Genomic DNA, 16,373 nt, shown 5'->3' on the forward strand with positions numbered 1-16,373 from the left:
CAAAAACAGCAGATTATACTTTCTTCTCAAGTGCACATGGAGCATTCTCCAGGATAGATCACATCTTGGGTCACAAATCAAGCCTTGGTAAATTTAAGAAAACTGAAATCATATCAAGCATCTTTCCTGACCACAACGCTATGAGATTAGAAATCAATTACAGGGAAAAAAACACAAACACATGGAGGCTAAATAATACATTACTAAATAACCAAGAGATCACTGAAGAAATCAAAGAGGAAATCAAAAAATACCTAGAGACAAATGACAAGAAAATACGATGATCCAAAACCTATGGGATGCAGCAAAAGCAGTTCTAAGAGGGAAGTTTATAGCAATACAAGCCTACCTCAAGAAACAAGAAAAATCTCAGATAAACAATCTAAACTTACACCTAAAAGAAGTAGAGATAGAAGAACAAACAAAGCCCAAAGTTAGTAGAAGGAAAGAAATCATACAGATCAGAGAAGAAATAAATGAAACAAAGAAAACAATAGCAAAGATCAATAAAACTAAAAGCTGGTTCTTTGAGAAGATAAATAAAATTGCTAAACCTTTAGCCAGACTCATCAAGAAAAAGAGCGAGAGGACTCAAATCAATAAAATTAGAAATGAAAAAGGAGAAGTTACAACAGACATTTCAGGAATACAAAGCATCCTAAGAGACTACTACAAGCAACGCTATGCCAATAAAATGGACAACCTGGAAGAAATGGACAAATTCTTAGAAAGGTATAACCTTCCAAGACTGGACCAGGAAGAAATAGAAAATATGAACAGACTAATCACAAGTAATGAAATTGAAACTGTGATTAAAAATCTTCCAGCAAACAAAAGTCCAGGAACAGATGGCTTCACAGGGGAATTCTCTCAAACATTTAGAGAAGAGCTAACACCCATCCTTCTCAAATTCTTCCAAAAAATTGCAGAGGAGACTTCCCTGGTGGCACAGTGGTTAAAAATCTGCCTGCCAATGCAGGGGACATGGGTTCGAGCCTTGGTCCGGGAAGATCCCACATGCCATGGAGCAACTAAACCCGTGTGCCACAACCGCTGAGCCTGTGCTCTACAGCCCGCGAGCCACAAGTACTGAAGCCCGTGTGCCTAGAGCCCATGCACTGCAACAAGAGAAGCCACCGCAACAAAAAGCCCACTCACCACAACGAAGAATAGCCCCTGCTCACCGCAACTAGAGAAAGCGTGCACGCAGCAATGAAGACCCAATGTAGCCAAATTAAAAAACAAAAAAAAATTGCAGAGGAAGGAACACTCCCAAACTCATTCTATGAGGCCACCATCACCCTCATACCAAAACCAGACAAAGATAGTACAAAAAAAGAAAATTACAGACCCATATCACTGATGAACATAGATGCAAAAATCCTCAACAAAATACTAGCAAACAGAATCCAACAACAAATTAAAGGATCATACACCATGATCAAGTGGGATTTATCCCAGGGATGCAAGGATTCTTTAATATACGCAAATCAGTCAATGTGATACACCATATTAATAAATTGAAGGATAAAAACCATATGATCATCTCAATAGATGCAGAAAAAATGTTTGACAAAATTCAACACCCATTTATGAAAAAAACTCTCCAGAAAGTGGGCATAGAGGGAACCTACCTCAACATAATAAAGGCCACATACGACAAACCCACAGCAAACATTGTTCTCAATGGTGAAAAACTGAAAGCATTTCCTCTAACATCAGGAACACGACAAGGATGTCCACTCTCGCCAGTATTATTCAACACAGTTTTGGAAGTCCTAGCCATGGCAATCAGAGAAGAAAAAGAGGAATACAAATTGGAAAAGAAGAAGTAAAACTGTCACTGTTTGCAGATGACATGATACTATACATAGAGAATCCTAAAGATGCCACCAGAAAACTACCAGAGCTAATCAATGAATTTGGTAAAGTTCCAGGATACAAAATTAATGCACAGAAATCTCTTGCATTCCTACACACTAACAACAAAAGATCAGAAAGAGAAATTAATGAAACAATCCCATTCACCACTGCAACAAAAAGAATAAAATACCTAGGAATAAACCTACCTAAGGAGGTAAAAGACCTGTACTCAGAAAACTATAAGACACTGATGAAAGAAATCAAAGATGACAGAAACAGATGGAGAGATATACCATGTCCTTGGATTGGAAGAATCAATATTGTGAAAATGACTTTACTACCCAAAGCAATCTACAGATTCAATGCAATCCCTATCAAATTACCAGTGGCCCATTTTTTACAGAACTAGAACAAAAAATCTTAAAATTTGTATGGAGACACAAAAGACCCCGAATAGCCAAAGCAGTCTTGAGAGAAAAAAAACAGAGCTGGAGGAACCAGACTCCCTGACTTCAGACTATACTACAAAGCTACAGTAATCAAGACAATATGGTACTGGCACAAAAACAGAAATATAGATCAGTGGAACAGGATAGAAAGCCCAGAGATAGACCCACGCACCTACAGTCAACTAATCTATGAGAAAGGAGGCAAGGATATATAATGGAGAAAAGACAGTCTCTTCAATAAGTGGTGCCGGGAAAACTGGACAGCTACATGTAAAAGAATGAAATTAGAACACTCCCTAACACCATACACAAAAATAAACTCAAAATGGATTAGAGACCTAAATGTAAGACCAGACACTACAAAACTCTTAGAGGAAAACATAGGAAGAACACTCTTTGACATAAATCACAGCAAGATCTTTTTTGATCCACCTCCTAGAGTAATGGAAATAAAAACAAAAATAAACAAATGGGACCTAACGAAACTTAAAAGCTTTTGCAAAGCAAAAGAAACTACAAACAAGACAAAAAGACAACCCTCAGAATGGGAGAAAATATTTGCAAACGAATCAATGGACAAAGGATTAATCTCCAAAATATATAAACAGCTCATGCAGCTCAATATCAAAAAAACAAACAACCCAATCCAAAAATGGGCAGAAGGCCTAAATAGACATTTCTCCAAAGAAGACGTACAGATGGCCAAGAAGCACATGAAAAGCTGCTCAACATCACTAATGATTAGAGAAATGCAAATCAAAACTACAATGAGGTATCACCTCACACCAGTTAGAATGGGCATCATCAGAAAATCTACAAACAACAAATGCTGATGAGGGTGTGGAGAAAAGGGAACCCTCTTGCACTGTTGGTGGGAATGTAAATTGATACAGCCACTATGGAGAACAGTATGGAGGTTCATTAAAAAACTAAAATTAGAATTACCATAACCCAGCAATCCCACTACTGGGCATATACCCAGAGAAAACCATATTTCAAAAAGACACATGTGTCATGAAGAACATAGGGGTAAGATGGGAATAAAGACACAGACCTATTAGAGAATGGATTTGAGGATATGGGGAGGGGGAAGGGTAAGCTGTGACAAAGTGAGAGAGAGGCATGGACATATATGCACTGTCAAACGTAAAATAGATAGCTAGTGGGAAGCAGCTGCATAGCACAGGGAGATCAGCTCGGTGGTTTATGACCACCTAGAGGGGTGGGATAGGGAGGGTGAGAGGGAGGGAGACACAAGAGGGAAGAGATATGGGAACATATGTATATGTATATGTATAACTGATTCACTTTCTTATAAAGCAGAAACTAACACACCATTGTAAAGCAATTATACTCCAATAAAGATGTTAAAAATATATATATTATTTGACCAAATTGCAGGCAAATGCAAAAAAAAAAAAGACACATGCACCCCAATGTTCATTGCAGCACTATTTACCATAGCCAGGTCATGGAAGCAACCTGAATGCCCATTGACAGACGAATGGATAAAGAAGATGTGGTATATATATACAATGGAATATTAGCCATAGAAAGGAAAAAAATTGGGTCATTTGGGGGCTTCCCTGGTGGCGCAGTGGTTGAGAATCTGCCTGCTAATGCAGGGGACACGGGTTCGAGCCCTGGTCTGGGAAGATTCCCACATGCCGCGGAGCAACTAGGCTCGTGAGCCACAACTACTGGGCCTGTGCGTCTGGAGTCCGTGCTCCGCAACGAGAGGCCGCGAATAGTGAGAGGCCCGCGCACCGCGATGAAGAGTGGCCCCCGCTTGCCACAACTAGAGAAAGCCCTCACACAGAAACGAAGACCCAACACAGCAAAAATAAATTAATTAATAAACTCCTACCCCCAACAAAAAAAAGGGGGGGGGGCCAAGTTGTATCAGTGGGCAAGTTGTCACTAGAAAAACTGCTGGAATTGAGAAAATCCACATTTGCCATGAATAACTGCTGACTTCACCTGTGGGCAAATACCCATGTGATTCATATTAAGGCCTTAATCACTTCCAGGCCTGTCCATGCTAGAATGCTGTAGCCATCAAAGAATTTCCTAGGGCATGGAATTACAGACTTCTAATGCCCAAGAGACTCTCAAATCCAAAATGCTTTGGCCTTTCCTACTGACTCATGCTCCTCTTGGAATCTAGTCAGAGCTTCTCCTGGCCCTTGGAGGTTCTGTCTTTTTCTATGATGTCCAGAGAAAGCCAAGGTGAACCTTCTTTGTGCTTCTCCCACAAAGTGGCTGGGAGGGTCTCAGGATTTTCAGGACTAGGGGAACAGCATGGAAGTAGGGTCAGCATATCGAGGCCAGGCTTTGATCCTCATGGTAGGCCTGGAATCTCACCATGCCTCTCACCCTGTGTCCATTTCCCATCAAGACTGTACAAACAGCTACCTCAGGGTGACGGCTGGTCAAGACTCTGACACACACCCTGTGGTGTTGCCATCTCCTGCCGAACAGAGATGTGGAAGGCGCTCTAGGACTCTGCTGGTTCGGATTCCATGCTAAAGAGTGAAATGGGTGCTAGACTTAGAGTCGGAGGATCCATTGAGTTCTTGCTTTGCCACTCATAAGCTGTGTGACCTGAATTTTTCTGAGAGCCCCTACTTCATCTGTTAAATGGGAATACTTGCTCCCGCCTTGCCTACCTCACAGGGCTGTTGTGGGGATGAAATGCGATCACACATGCGTGGAAACATTTTATAATCTGTTTAATGCCAGCAAATATAGGAAGCTACTAGGATTTATAGCAGTAGGGATAGAAATAATCTCTAGAAGACACCAATAATGGTCTTGCTTTGGAAGTTTGGCTCTGAAATAGCACTGCAGAGCCAGGACCATGAAGCATTGTCTGGGTACAGTTTTTAGATGCCACAGGTAGGTGGCCAACAGGTAATTACATCTCAAGAAGTATTTATTGAGCACCCACTCTGTACATGCTTGCTTCGAAAGGTAATTGGGAAGCACTTGTTCACACATGGACTTTTAACATAGATGGAGCCAACCACCATCCACTAGCCATTGAAAGACAGGCATCCTGGCCTGAGGGGCTAAGAGTGCTGAGCCCTCAAAAATGAACATTAAGGATTCACATCGGGCTTCCAGCATCTCCCTGTCTGGTTGGGAAACCAGGCACCAGCAGTGAGAGGCTTTGTCTACATCAGTGGTTCTCATCCAGTGGCAATTCTGCACCATCTCCCCACCCTCAGGGGACAATTGGTAGTGTTTGGAGACATTTCTGGCTGTCACAACTGGGGAGGCGGTGCTACTGGCATCTAGTGGGTAGAGGCCAGGGATGCTGCACGGGGCAGCCCCGCAAAACAACAAAGTATCTGGCCCAAAAGGTAATAGTGCCAAGGTTGAGATAAGCCTGTTGTCATCTGGTTAATTCCTAAAGTCCTTTTCAAATCTGAACTTAAATGAGATTTGGGTGCTTGGTGTTTTGTTTGTTTTTTGCTAAGTGCAAAAATTTATTGTTTATGGGAATAACTCATTTTTAAGCTAAAAAAATTTTTTTTCAACACACAACATTAAATTTACCACCTTAACCATTTTTAAGTGTACGGTATTGCTAAGCATATTCAGGGACTTCCCTGGCTGTCCATTGTTTAAGAGTCCACGCTTCCACTGTAGAGGGCGCACGTTTGATCCCTGGTCAGGGAATTAAGATCCCAAATGCAGCCAAAATAATAAAGCATATTCACATTGCTGGCAGACAGGTGTCTAATGTATGATCTGGCTTAGACTGACTGCTATTTTTCAACAAATACTTTCTAAGCACTTACCCTGTGCTAGGCTGAATAAATACATGGGGATGTGAAAATGAGAAAGACTCAGTCCCTGCCCTTAGGGAATCGTGCAGAGAAGTGAACATGATGCATGTGGACACAGAATTGACACCACCAGGGAGAGCAGAAGTTGCATGAGCGCAATTGTGACTCATGACAAGATGTTAGGGATGGAAAAGGCCACCGATGGAGGCTATTCAAAAAAAGCTTCCTGGAACAGGGGAAGCACAAGAAGCTGATTGAGTAAGTAGACTCAAGTCAACAGAGAGAAAAGGAAAAGCACTGGCTGCTTGATAAACAGATCAGACTTGGGCTGAATTGGTCAGTTCTTCCCATCACCCAATCAACCTAATCTAATCTACGTTTCTAAACAAGAATTAATGAGTGTGGAGGTGGGGTGAGAGTGGGGATTGGGGGAAGAGGGGGTGGTGGACGATGAGCTTAAAGGAGAGAACGAAACTAATATTTACTGAACATATACCATAGGATACCAGCCTTATTTTATTTTATTTATTTTGCGGTATGTGGGCCTCTCACTGTTGTGGCCTCTCCCACTGCGAAGCACAGGCTCTGGACATGCAGGCTCAGCGGCCATGGCTCACGGGCCCAGCTGCGCCACGGCATGTGGGATCTTCCCGGACCGGGGCACGAACCCGTGTCCCCTGCATCGGCAGGCGGACTCTCAACCACTGCCCCAGCAGGGAAGCCCTACCAGCCTTATTTTAATACTCCACAAGAAATTTCTATTTTACTGATAATTAACTGGTTCCAGGTTACCAAGCTTGTAAATAGGGAAGTAGTTTAAAAATCCAGGACTATCTCCAAAGCTCTTCCTGTTCTGTGATATCATCAATGGTTCCTCCCTTTCCACAACATGCTAATACAAATCATGGAAAAATTCATTCTATGCTTCCTACTTCCAGCATCAGGGCCCACTTAACAAATGCCTCCTTATCCCTAAAGCAACCTGACCTGGCTGTCCCAGCTGCTGAGTCAACACCCTATGCAGAATTGTACTCTAAAGAGGCAGCTAAAGAATTTTCGCATCTCACAGATGTACGAGCAGACACCTTGAAAATCTATAGATACTGAGAAAAGTACACTAACAATTCTGCAGCAACGGAACACCCTCTGGGTAATCGGCCTTCACAATGTGAGGTTGCCCAGAACATCTTAAGGCATAATGTGAAATCCTCTCCCCAGGAGCGACATCACTGGTAATGCTGAAGATATTTAGAGCAGGGAGCAAACCAATGGGAAGACTCATGACCGTGTGGAAGGATGAGGGATGAGATGCAATCGATAAAGCTTTTCAGCTCAGACTTCATTCATTCTATAAATGAAACAGCTTAAAATAGACTTGAGAGATAATTTGGCTTCTTAGAAGTAAAATTTACTGGTGCTTAGCACAGGGCCTAGCACATAACACTGAATGAGTGCGAAATGTTAAAATATGGGCCGACCGGATCCTGTGACCAGCAGTCCCTACCCCTGAGCCAGGGAGCTGTCTGCACTTTGCCATTCCAGATGTCCAGGGAGAAGAGCTGGTGGGGGGGTGAGGGTGGGGAGGGCTCTTTTGCAGGCAAGTTCTGGGAGGGGAACAAGGCATGATCCTTCTTGCTCTGTACGCTCAGCTGGGAGTTAAAAATTAGAAGGGATGGACTCCTAACTTTCTGTTGTTTGGGGTGGTTCAGAATATATTCTTGGGATTATTTGCTCATGCCTGCTTTTTTGATAACCCCTCACCCCCCCCCCCCCCAAAAAATAACAACCAAACAACAAGAGCAACAACAGACATTCCTGAAGCGTTTCTTTGCAGGCAGCTGTGCTGCTGGATTAACCCTCAGAGGAAAGCAGAAAACCTTGGTAGCTGGGCAACTTGAAAGCCTCACCCAGTATGCTCCATACCTCCATGCCACTTCAGTAAGCCGATTTCATTCAGAAAAAGTGATATATATGGTGCTGGCCTCTCTGAGAAGGTCATCTGATCTGGGTACAGGGTGTTTTTGTTGTTGCTGTTTTTCTAAACAGAATGGGCTGTTTGTTTCTGTTTCTTGGAACATATTTTTTTACCTGCTGGGTTTCTATTTTCTTTCCCTAACCTAAGTGTCTCCTGCTACTCACTTATTCTGCATAACTCTGCTCTTTGAGAGAACATATTGCAGCCCTGACAGTAGCAGGCTCAACCAGCTTGCTCCTTGAGCCCCTTGGTTCCTGGCACGAAGCAACAAGATCCCTGGTTCCAGGGAGCTCCATGCTGTGGAGCATTTTGATTAAGCCCAGTGGCTTCAGAGTTCAATGACCTGGATGGGAATCCTGGCTCTGCCACTGTTCAGTTACTTATTCATTCAATGCCATCCTTTCTATCACAGTACTTATTTCATGGGATTAGATGAGAATATCCATAAAGCACTGATCAGCTACTACGAATTGGGTGCATAGTAGTGCTCAGGAAATGGTAGCTACTTATATTATTATTATTACACCACTGGGTATAGCGTTTCTCTATTCGCTAAGATGTGTTTGTTTTGAAAAGTGTCCAAGTTGGCTTCTGTCTCAGAGTTTTTTTTGAGAACAATGACAGTTTTAAACATGTTTTCATCATGAATGAACCAAATGCTAATCCTTCCATGTTTAAAAAAAAAAATTGAAGTACAAACTCGAGAAGCAATTTTCACACTCCAGCCTCTGGTTAACATCCAATTGACATTTTGGGGATTAGAAAGCTAATACATCAAATTAGAGACTAAAATGTAAAATTTTCTAAAGTGGTGTAAAAACACACGGGTCTGAAAATCTTTTGGACCTGAAATATTTCCAAATCAGTCCAGTGCCATTTCAGTATGGTTATACCTATAGCCACACTTCTTTGTTGACAAATAGCCTTTAAAAGAAGTTTCCCCCTTAAAATAAAAAAAAAAAGTATAACTGATTCACTTTGTTATAAAGCAGAAACTAACACACCATTGTAAAGCAATTATACTCCAATAAAGATGTAAAAAAAAAAAAAAAGAAGTTTCCCCCCAACTTTTCCAGCATCAGACATCCACGGTCTTTCCAGACTCCAGTGTCAGGGTTATGGTCCTGCATGTCCCACTGCCACACCACACAATACACACCAGCCTCCCTCCTGCCTCTCTTGGTTACCAATTAGAAACGGGGAATGGCTAAGACCTTTGGTTGTGGAGTCAGACCATCTCAGTAGTCAGTTGTGTGATCCCAGACAACTTACTTCCCAGCTCTGTGACTCAATTTCCCCATGTTTAAAATAGAGTTATAGAGACTCTCCTGGTGGCACTGTGGTTAAGAATCCACCTGCCAATGCAGGGGACACGGGTTCAAGCCCTGGTCCGGGAGGATCCCACGTGCTGCGGAGCAACTAAGCCCGTGCGCCACAACTACTGAGCCTGCACTCTGGAGCCTGCGCGCCTAGAGCCTGTGCTCCGCAACAAGAGAAGCCACCGCAATGAGAAGCCCACACACCGCAACGAAGAGTAAGCCCCCTCTTGCCGCAACTACAGAAAGCCCGCGTGCAGCAACGAAGACTCAATGCAGCCAAAAATAAATAAATTAATTAATTAATTAAAAAAATAAAATAGAGTTATAATACGTATTTCCATAGGACTGTAGTCAGGATTAAATAAGGTAATATATGTAAAGAGTTTATAGCACAGGAACTGGCATTTAGTAAGAGCTCAATAAATACTATTTTTTAAACATCTTGTTAGCTGAAAGAGAACAGTCTAATAGCTAGACCTGCATCCAATATTGCTCTGCAGCAAATATACCAAGGTACCCCATAAACATACATTGTGCTAAAAACAAAAAGGTCTAACAAATCATGAATCTTTTCCGTAGGCTCTGTAGCTGAACTAGTGCCAGACCTAGATTCTGGGTGCATACCTAAATACATAACTGACATAAAGTGACCTAAACAGCCAGGAACTCTGTGGGCACCTCTACCATGGCTGCAAAGAACGCTGGTCCAGAGAGGAAAGGTGTGCATGTGGGAGAGTTAATGGGAGCGTGGTCTGTGCTGATCACATCCTGCAGTAGCTGAAGCAGCGCACCTCAGGCTCCCCCACAAGTGTTCCTGCAGCTGTACCAGAACGGTACCTTCTTCCACTCCCAGCCGATTGCTCAGTTCTCATTTATACTGGGACACTTCCTCACCTGGAATGCACTAACTGCTCCATCTATAAAAACAAATAAGGACCTTTGCCCAGGATCTAAATGAAAACACCTCTTTTAGGACATGAAAATTAAAAGAGTAGAGAACAATGCTTACAAGCTTGATTCAGGATTCAGACAAGCTCTAGGTTTGAGTCTTCAATACTTTTCAGCTGTGTGACCTTCAACAAGCTGCTTGTCCCTCTGAGCCTCTATTTTCTTATCTGGATGAAGGGCGAGGAAGTGCTTACCACACGGAATTATTGTGAGGGATAAATAAGACAATGTATGTTTGGTAACTGGACAGTGTCTGGCACATAATAAGTGTTTAATAATGACAGCTATTAACAGTAGCTTTGATAGCATCAATTAATTAATTTTGCTGCTCCTTCATACTCTCCTTAATTTGGGGGAGACTCCACATTCATGGAGAAATCTAAGTTCACCTGTTGCCAACAGGTTTCCTTGGCCAAGTATGTAGAGAGCAATAGCCTGGTTAGATTAGGGCAGAGGTGATGTTAAAAAATTAAAAACAGGTCAACCTCATTTCTAAGTTGATGAAATTATTCCTGGCTTAAAGATTTTCAAGCCAGGTTCCCAAGAGCCCTTCAGATAAATACTTTTTATTACTACAGTCTTCAGAGTTTTGTACAAGGCTCAATTAAATTCAACAATCATTTGAGTAACTGTTTCATGTCAGGGACTCTGCTGAGCACTAAAGATTCAGAGACGTATACGACACATTTTTTTGCTCAAGGAAATCACAGTTTAGTCATTTTCCATCTACCTACCAAATCTTCCAGAATTATCATCTCTACTCCATCTTTCTCCATGTCCTTCAAGATGCTTCTTAATCTAGTTCTGGGTGAGAACTTCTCTCTGAGTTTCTCACCATTCACCTAACTTTGTCCTCCTTACACAGCTCAACCGTACCATAAATTTTCAATGTTCTCTGTCTAATGTATATAGATCTCATCTCCCCAGTCAGATTATAAATAATTCTAGGGCATGAGTCTTCTATTAGTTCATTTTATATTCTTGTAACACCTGCCATTTTGTTATTCCTACTTTAAATCATCAATGATGATTGTGAGTGAAATTTTATGAGGTTTTATGAAACATAGTTTAACTTATCCCTCTAAGTCAATTGGATATGAGATAGATTTGGGGCAGTTGCTACTTTCCCATACCTCATGACCTTAGGAAATTTCCTTTCTCTTTTTGCCTTCAAATTCTCTTCCTTCCACAGTGTTGACGGTGCACACCAGATCACTGAATTCCATGTGAAAAATGCCATTTCTATTTTTGCATTTGGTCTTGAAAAAATTGGAATCACTGTCATCCACTCGGAAACCCCTCTAGAGGACAGGGCAGCTACTCAGCACATTTGTAAATCAACAGCCACGCAGGAGGGGAAATGGAAAGGATTTCATCTCCACATCACCCTAAAGGGGAAATGTGTGTCTCAGCTTAAATGGAGATACAATCGTGGCTATTAACTGTACAAGGACTCTTGCACTTTGGAAAAATATCCTGATTTCTCTGAAATCACATATTTGGGATCTCTTTTCACCATAGACTACCAGAGTTATTATTCTGGTTGCTATAATACCAATGGGAGCATTGGGACTATTCTTACTGTGAAGTGCTATCCATGAGGCTGTGGACAAATCAGCAGTAGCATTCACCCAACTAAAACTGTATCTCTTATACCTGGACACTCCCATTTCTTCATAGTCTTAGACAAACGATAAAGAAAGAGACAAAAACAAGCTCAGTATATAGGAGAGTATTCTCTACCCTTGAATACCTGCACATATGTAGGGGTGGGTGAACAAGGCTGAGGCAGGAAGGAGGTCTGACTGTGCTTGTGTGTTTGTGGGTGTGCACTCTGTGGATAAAACAGAACCTTCCCAAAGGGGGGAAAATTCTTAATCCTCTCAGTCAAATGGGTGAAAGAGGTAACAGGCTCTGGGCTATTTACAGACCTTAAATTGGCATGTGCTATACATATTGAGTACTTTGCTGATCTCATTTTTTAGAGCAATTGAAATAAGGGAGAGACAGAAAAGGTAATGAGAGATTCAAATCATGACTATAATTGTTTAAAATAACATTACCTTTCTTAAAACTGTAGATGCCTGGAAAACCTCCCAGAGTCAGAGAATTAGATAAAGTGGGATTCCACTTTGAAAGCAGAGTGGAGATAACATGATGTATGAAGGCTGGCTGTAGAGGTGAAGAGGACTATCTGAATATTGTACTGATTTGATTTGATTTCAAGGGTGTTCTCCAGTGCCACCATTGCTCAGGTGCCGAAATGCCTCTGTGCTACCATGAGGACCATGGGGTTATCCAAGTGCTGTGGGCACCAGGACACTACATGCCTTCAAAAGGAAGTCTGCACAGAAACCTATCTGTCCTGACTGTCCCATGCCCCTTTCTCTGGGAAAAAGGTAAAGCCCTCTACCAAAGACAACAGAAGAAACTCTCACCCTCTGGAGTGAGGACAGTAATGACCCATTGCCCATCGATCTCTAGGGCCTCTCTGGAAAGAGGAATATGTGTTGCCTCGAGATGGAGCCATATTTGGGACCCCCTGCCCGGTAGAGTACAGTTACGGGGTTGGAGTGGCCTGCACTGGCACTCTCGGGGACACTCAGGCTCCCCCAGTTTCAAAGCCTCCCAGCCGGACTCCCCATTCCAGTTATTCGCATCTCCCTTTGAGAACCTCACAGGGTCTTCCGTGGATGTTAAGAGACGTGGATGTTACATGGACTCCATTAAGCAACGAGAGAAACTGCCAACTACACATTTACAGAAAAGCAAAATCTGTCTCTTCTTTTCTTCCATAATTTATTTCCTCATCTGTGAAATGGGAATAACAGCCCTATCACATGTGCTTTGCCAAGAGAAAGTGCTGTATAAGGTGTAAAAGCTATAGAAAGGCAAAGCATTCTTATACTGCTGTTTGTAGCTATTTTTATTATGACACACCCCCTAGGCCCATAGTCTCATATAATGTAAACAATGAAACAGCGACTAAGTATGTCTCAAAAGCCAGTCCACAGCCTGCTAAGGAGATGGCTGCAGGAAAGCCTGTTAAAAATCTAGGTTCCCCAGCCCTACCTTAAGTCAACTGAAACAGAACCCTCAAGTGTGGAGCCCGGAGACCTATATTTTCAACAAGCTCCCAGGCAACAATGACCATCAGCTAGATGTGTGCCCCTATTTGCTCCATTCCGTGAACACTGGACAGAACTTCTCAGCCGGGTTTGGAGGAAGAGATGTATGACATACAGCACTTCCTATACCTCTCAAACTTGACCAGTGGGAATAGGTTACAGCACAGGTGAATGACAACTCTTTTCTAAGGGAGCAGGAAGTAGAAATAGTGCTTTACGGGGGTTGGGGGAATGAGGGGTTAAGGTTCTACAAGAGGACCTCCAGACGGGGAGGAGTGGTCGGTGGGGAAAGGAATTGGACTCACCTACAATGATACCACAAGCACTGACCAATCCAATCTCTTTCTTCAGGGCCACTCCGCCCCCTCCAGAACCAGTCTCGGGGCTGGCCTCCGACTCGCTCCCACCTGGGTGGTTCTTTCCAGTGTTGTTTCGGTGCCTGGCTCCTTTTTCCATGTTTCTCAGTAGGATTTCAACCTCCGAAAGGTATCTCTCTTTCTAATGCATATGGATGTAAATATATTTAGAGAGAAAGCCTTTCAAATGGAGACGTCCTTTTCCGTGATGTGATAAGGACCGCTCCTACCCTCTTAAAAAAAAAAAAAAAAGACCCAGGCAGATAAAAGAGAAAAATGAAAATATTCCTACTCTGCCTCGACACTTTCTTGTCACTCGTGCTTACAAACAAGGAAAGTGTTGTTGGGGGTGGCAAGGGGGAGGCATAGATATTTAAATATAAAAATAGAACTGTGCCAGCTACTCCGGCTGGAATTCTCCTGAAAAAGGATGTAGCTCTTCAGAAACCAGGACCTTTCAGCTATGTGTACCAGGCAGTGGCTTATTTCAGATGCTTCAAAGAGGTAGTCCGGATTTCCCTCAGCTCTTCCCCTAAGAAAATAGATTGTCTTTACCTCCCCTTACCCTTTTCTTTTATGATGAGGATAAAAGTAGTTTTCATTAACTGACAGGAAAAAAGGCAATCCTCCGGTACTCTCTTCTCTCCCAGAAACAACGTGGACCCGACCGGTTTGCCCTAGGTCCTGTTTCCACCTGGCGTGGGTTGCTTTCCCCTCCCCGTCTCCTGCCTTCCGCTTTCTCCAGATGTCCTCTTCGGTCTCGCTTGTTTTCTTGTCCCTGTTTTCCTTCTTCCGATCTCCGTCCTCACGGCACAGACTGCCCCATCTCCCGTGGTTACAGGAGAGTGGCTCTGGCACAAACGAACGTGTTCCCCTTTCAGCGAGGGGTTTTATGTGCTGAGCTAGCTCCGCCCCCACCTCCTCCGTTCCTATCCATCCTCTGTCTCCTCCTTTCTGTTCAATGTAAATAGCAGCACACAGCCGCCAAAGATCACCGAGAAGATGGATTAACAGATTTCCTTTTGTAATCGATAGGCTCTCTTTTCTCCATCTTTCTCTTTGTAGATAGTGGAAGTATTAAAAATCCTCCCATGTCGACCGTTCCGGGAGAGTTTCATGAGCTGGTATAGCATTACAGGTCTTTCAGCAGATGTGGGCTTTATAAATAAGGCACCGGTTGTGCAGACACTTTAGTACCATCAGAAATACACTGGCGAATGTATTAAAATATTTATGTCTGGAAGATTTGAGGATACAGGAGAGAAGGCTGTAGGGACATTATCTTCAAGTATCTGAAAATAGGAGGAAATTCAGGGTGGGAGAGGGGAATGGAAAGAATGAAGAATAATGGAAAAGAGGTTCATTTAGTATAATTGTGAGCAGCTGTGAAGAGTAGCGTGGAAACAAAATTACCCGGAAGACGTGGCAGCCTCAGCGTTCGCAGCTCTTATTTAGTGTTATCTGAAACGGGGGTGGGGGGGAAGACCCCCACTCTGGTCCCAGGAAAGAATGACACAAAATCTGGTGGAATAAGGCCTTTCACAGCTTCTAATATTTTTGCATCTATAAATTATTAGAAAGGCAGACTGGAGAGGGGGTGGGGAGCTATAAGCACCTCTCTGATCATGAAGCAGATTGTTTATGTTAAGAGATGACTTATTTCCATACTGATACTGTATCTTGGCTTCTGTGAAGAATTTTACCCAGAAACTACTGCCTTATGTGAGAGCAATGACATCTATTTATAATTGCAAAGTACTCTGAAAAAAACAGCAAGAAGCAATATAGCAGACAACACTGTAAGTCTAAAATGAAATTATTTTAATCTGTATTACATACATTATGCAAAAGCACTTGATTTTTTTTTTTTTTTTTTTTTGCGGTACGGGGGCCTCGCACTGCTGTGGCCTCTCCTGTTGCGGAGCACAGGCTCCGGACGCACAGGCTCAGCGGCCATGGCTCACGGGCCCAGCCACCCCGCGTCATGTGGGACCCTCCCGGACCGGGGCACGAAACCACGTCCCCTGCATCGGCAGGCGGACTCTCAACCACTGCGCCACCAGGGAAGCCCAAAAGCACTTGATTTTAAAGTGGGTCTAAAAAATAAAGTTCCCCAACCTGACCACTAAGTACAGAAATTGGCCTCACTTTTTGCAGAATGTTCCAAAAGATGTTGGATTTTAAGGGAAGTAAATAATTCCTTAAAATGGGAATTGTTGAGCTATTGTAAGAAGGGCTTTTCCACATGGGGTAAAGTCCAATCAGCAATCTTTTCCACTTTGCCCCTTGACCACTCAGCAAGTATTAAGAGGTTTCAACAGCTTCTCCTTCTGCAGTTCAAGATACAGCAAATTGAAAGCCTCAGCAAAAAAAAAGTGGGGGTGGTGATGTAAAAAGGATTTTTAACAAAAAGAACAGACAAAGCAGGGAATATATAGCACAGAACTCCATGGGAGGGGATGAGTCATGGGAAATGAAAAAAATTTGAATTGCTTTTGGCCTTTCCTGATGATATCAGAAAGCATCAACCATCTGGTTTGA

At 42.8% G+C, this 16,373-nt stretch overlaps 1 protein-coding gene across 1 annotated transcript in view; it reads right to left on the bottom strand.

The window, feature by feature from the left end:
- The window catches only part of SLC7A8 (solute carrier family 7 member 8), a 55,880-nt gene extending 41,200 nt beyond the window's left edge, over window positions 1–14,680 (bottom strand). The window contains exon 1 of the mRNA XM_032624256.1: window positions 13,782–14,680. Coding sequence (XP_032480147.1) covers window positions 13,782–13,932 — 151 coding nt within the window. The 5' untranslated portion in view covers window positions 13,933–14,680. The remainder of the gene's footprint in view (window positions 1–13,781) is intronic.
- Between the last annotated feature and the right edge of the window lie 1,693 nt (window positions 14,681–16,373).

The sequence above is a fragment of the Phocoena sinus genome, chromosome 2 (assembly GCF_008692025.1).
Source record: "Phocoena sinus isolate mPhoSin1 chromosome 2, mPhoSin1.pri, whole genome shotgun sequence".
NCBI lineage: Eukaryota > Metazoa > Chordata > Mammalia > Artiodactyla > Phocoenidae > Phocoena > Phocoena sinus.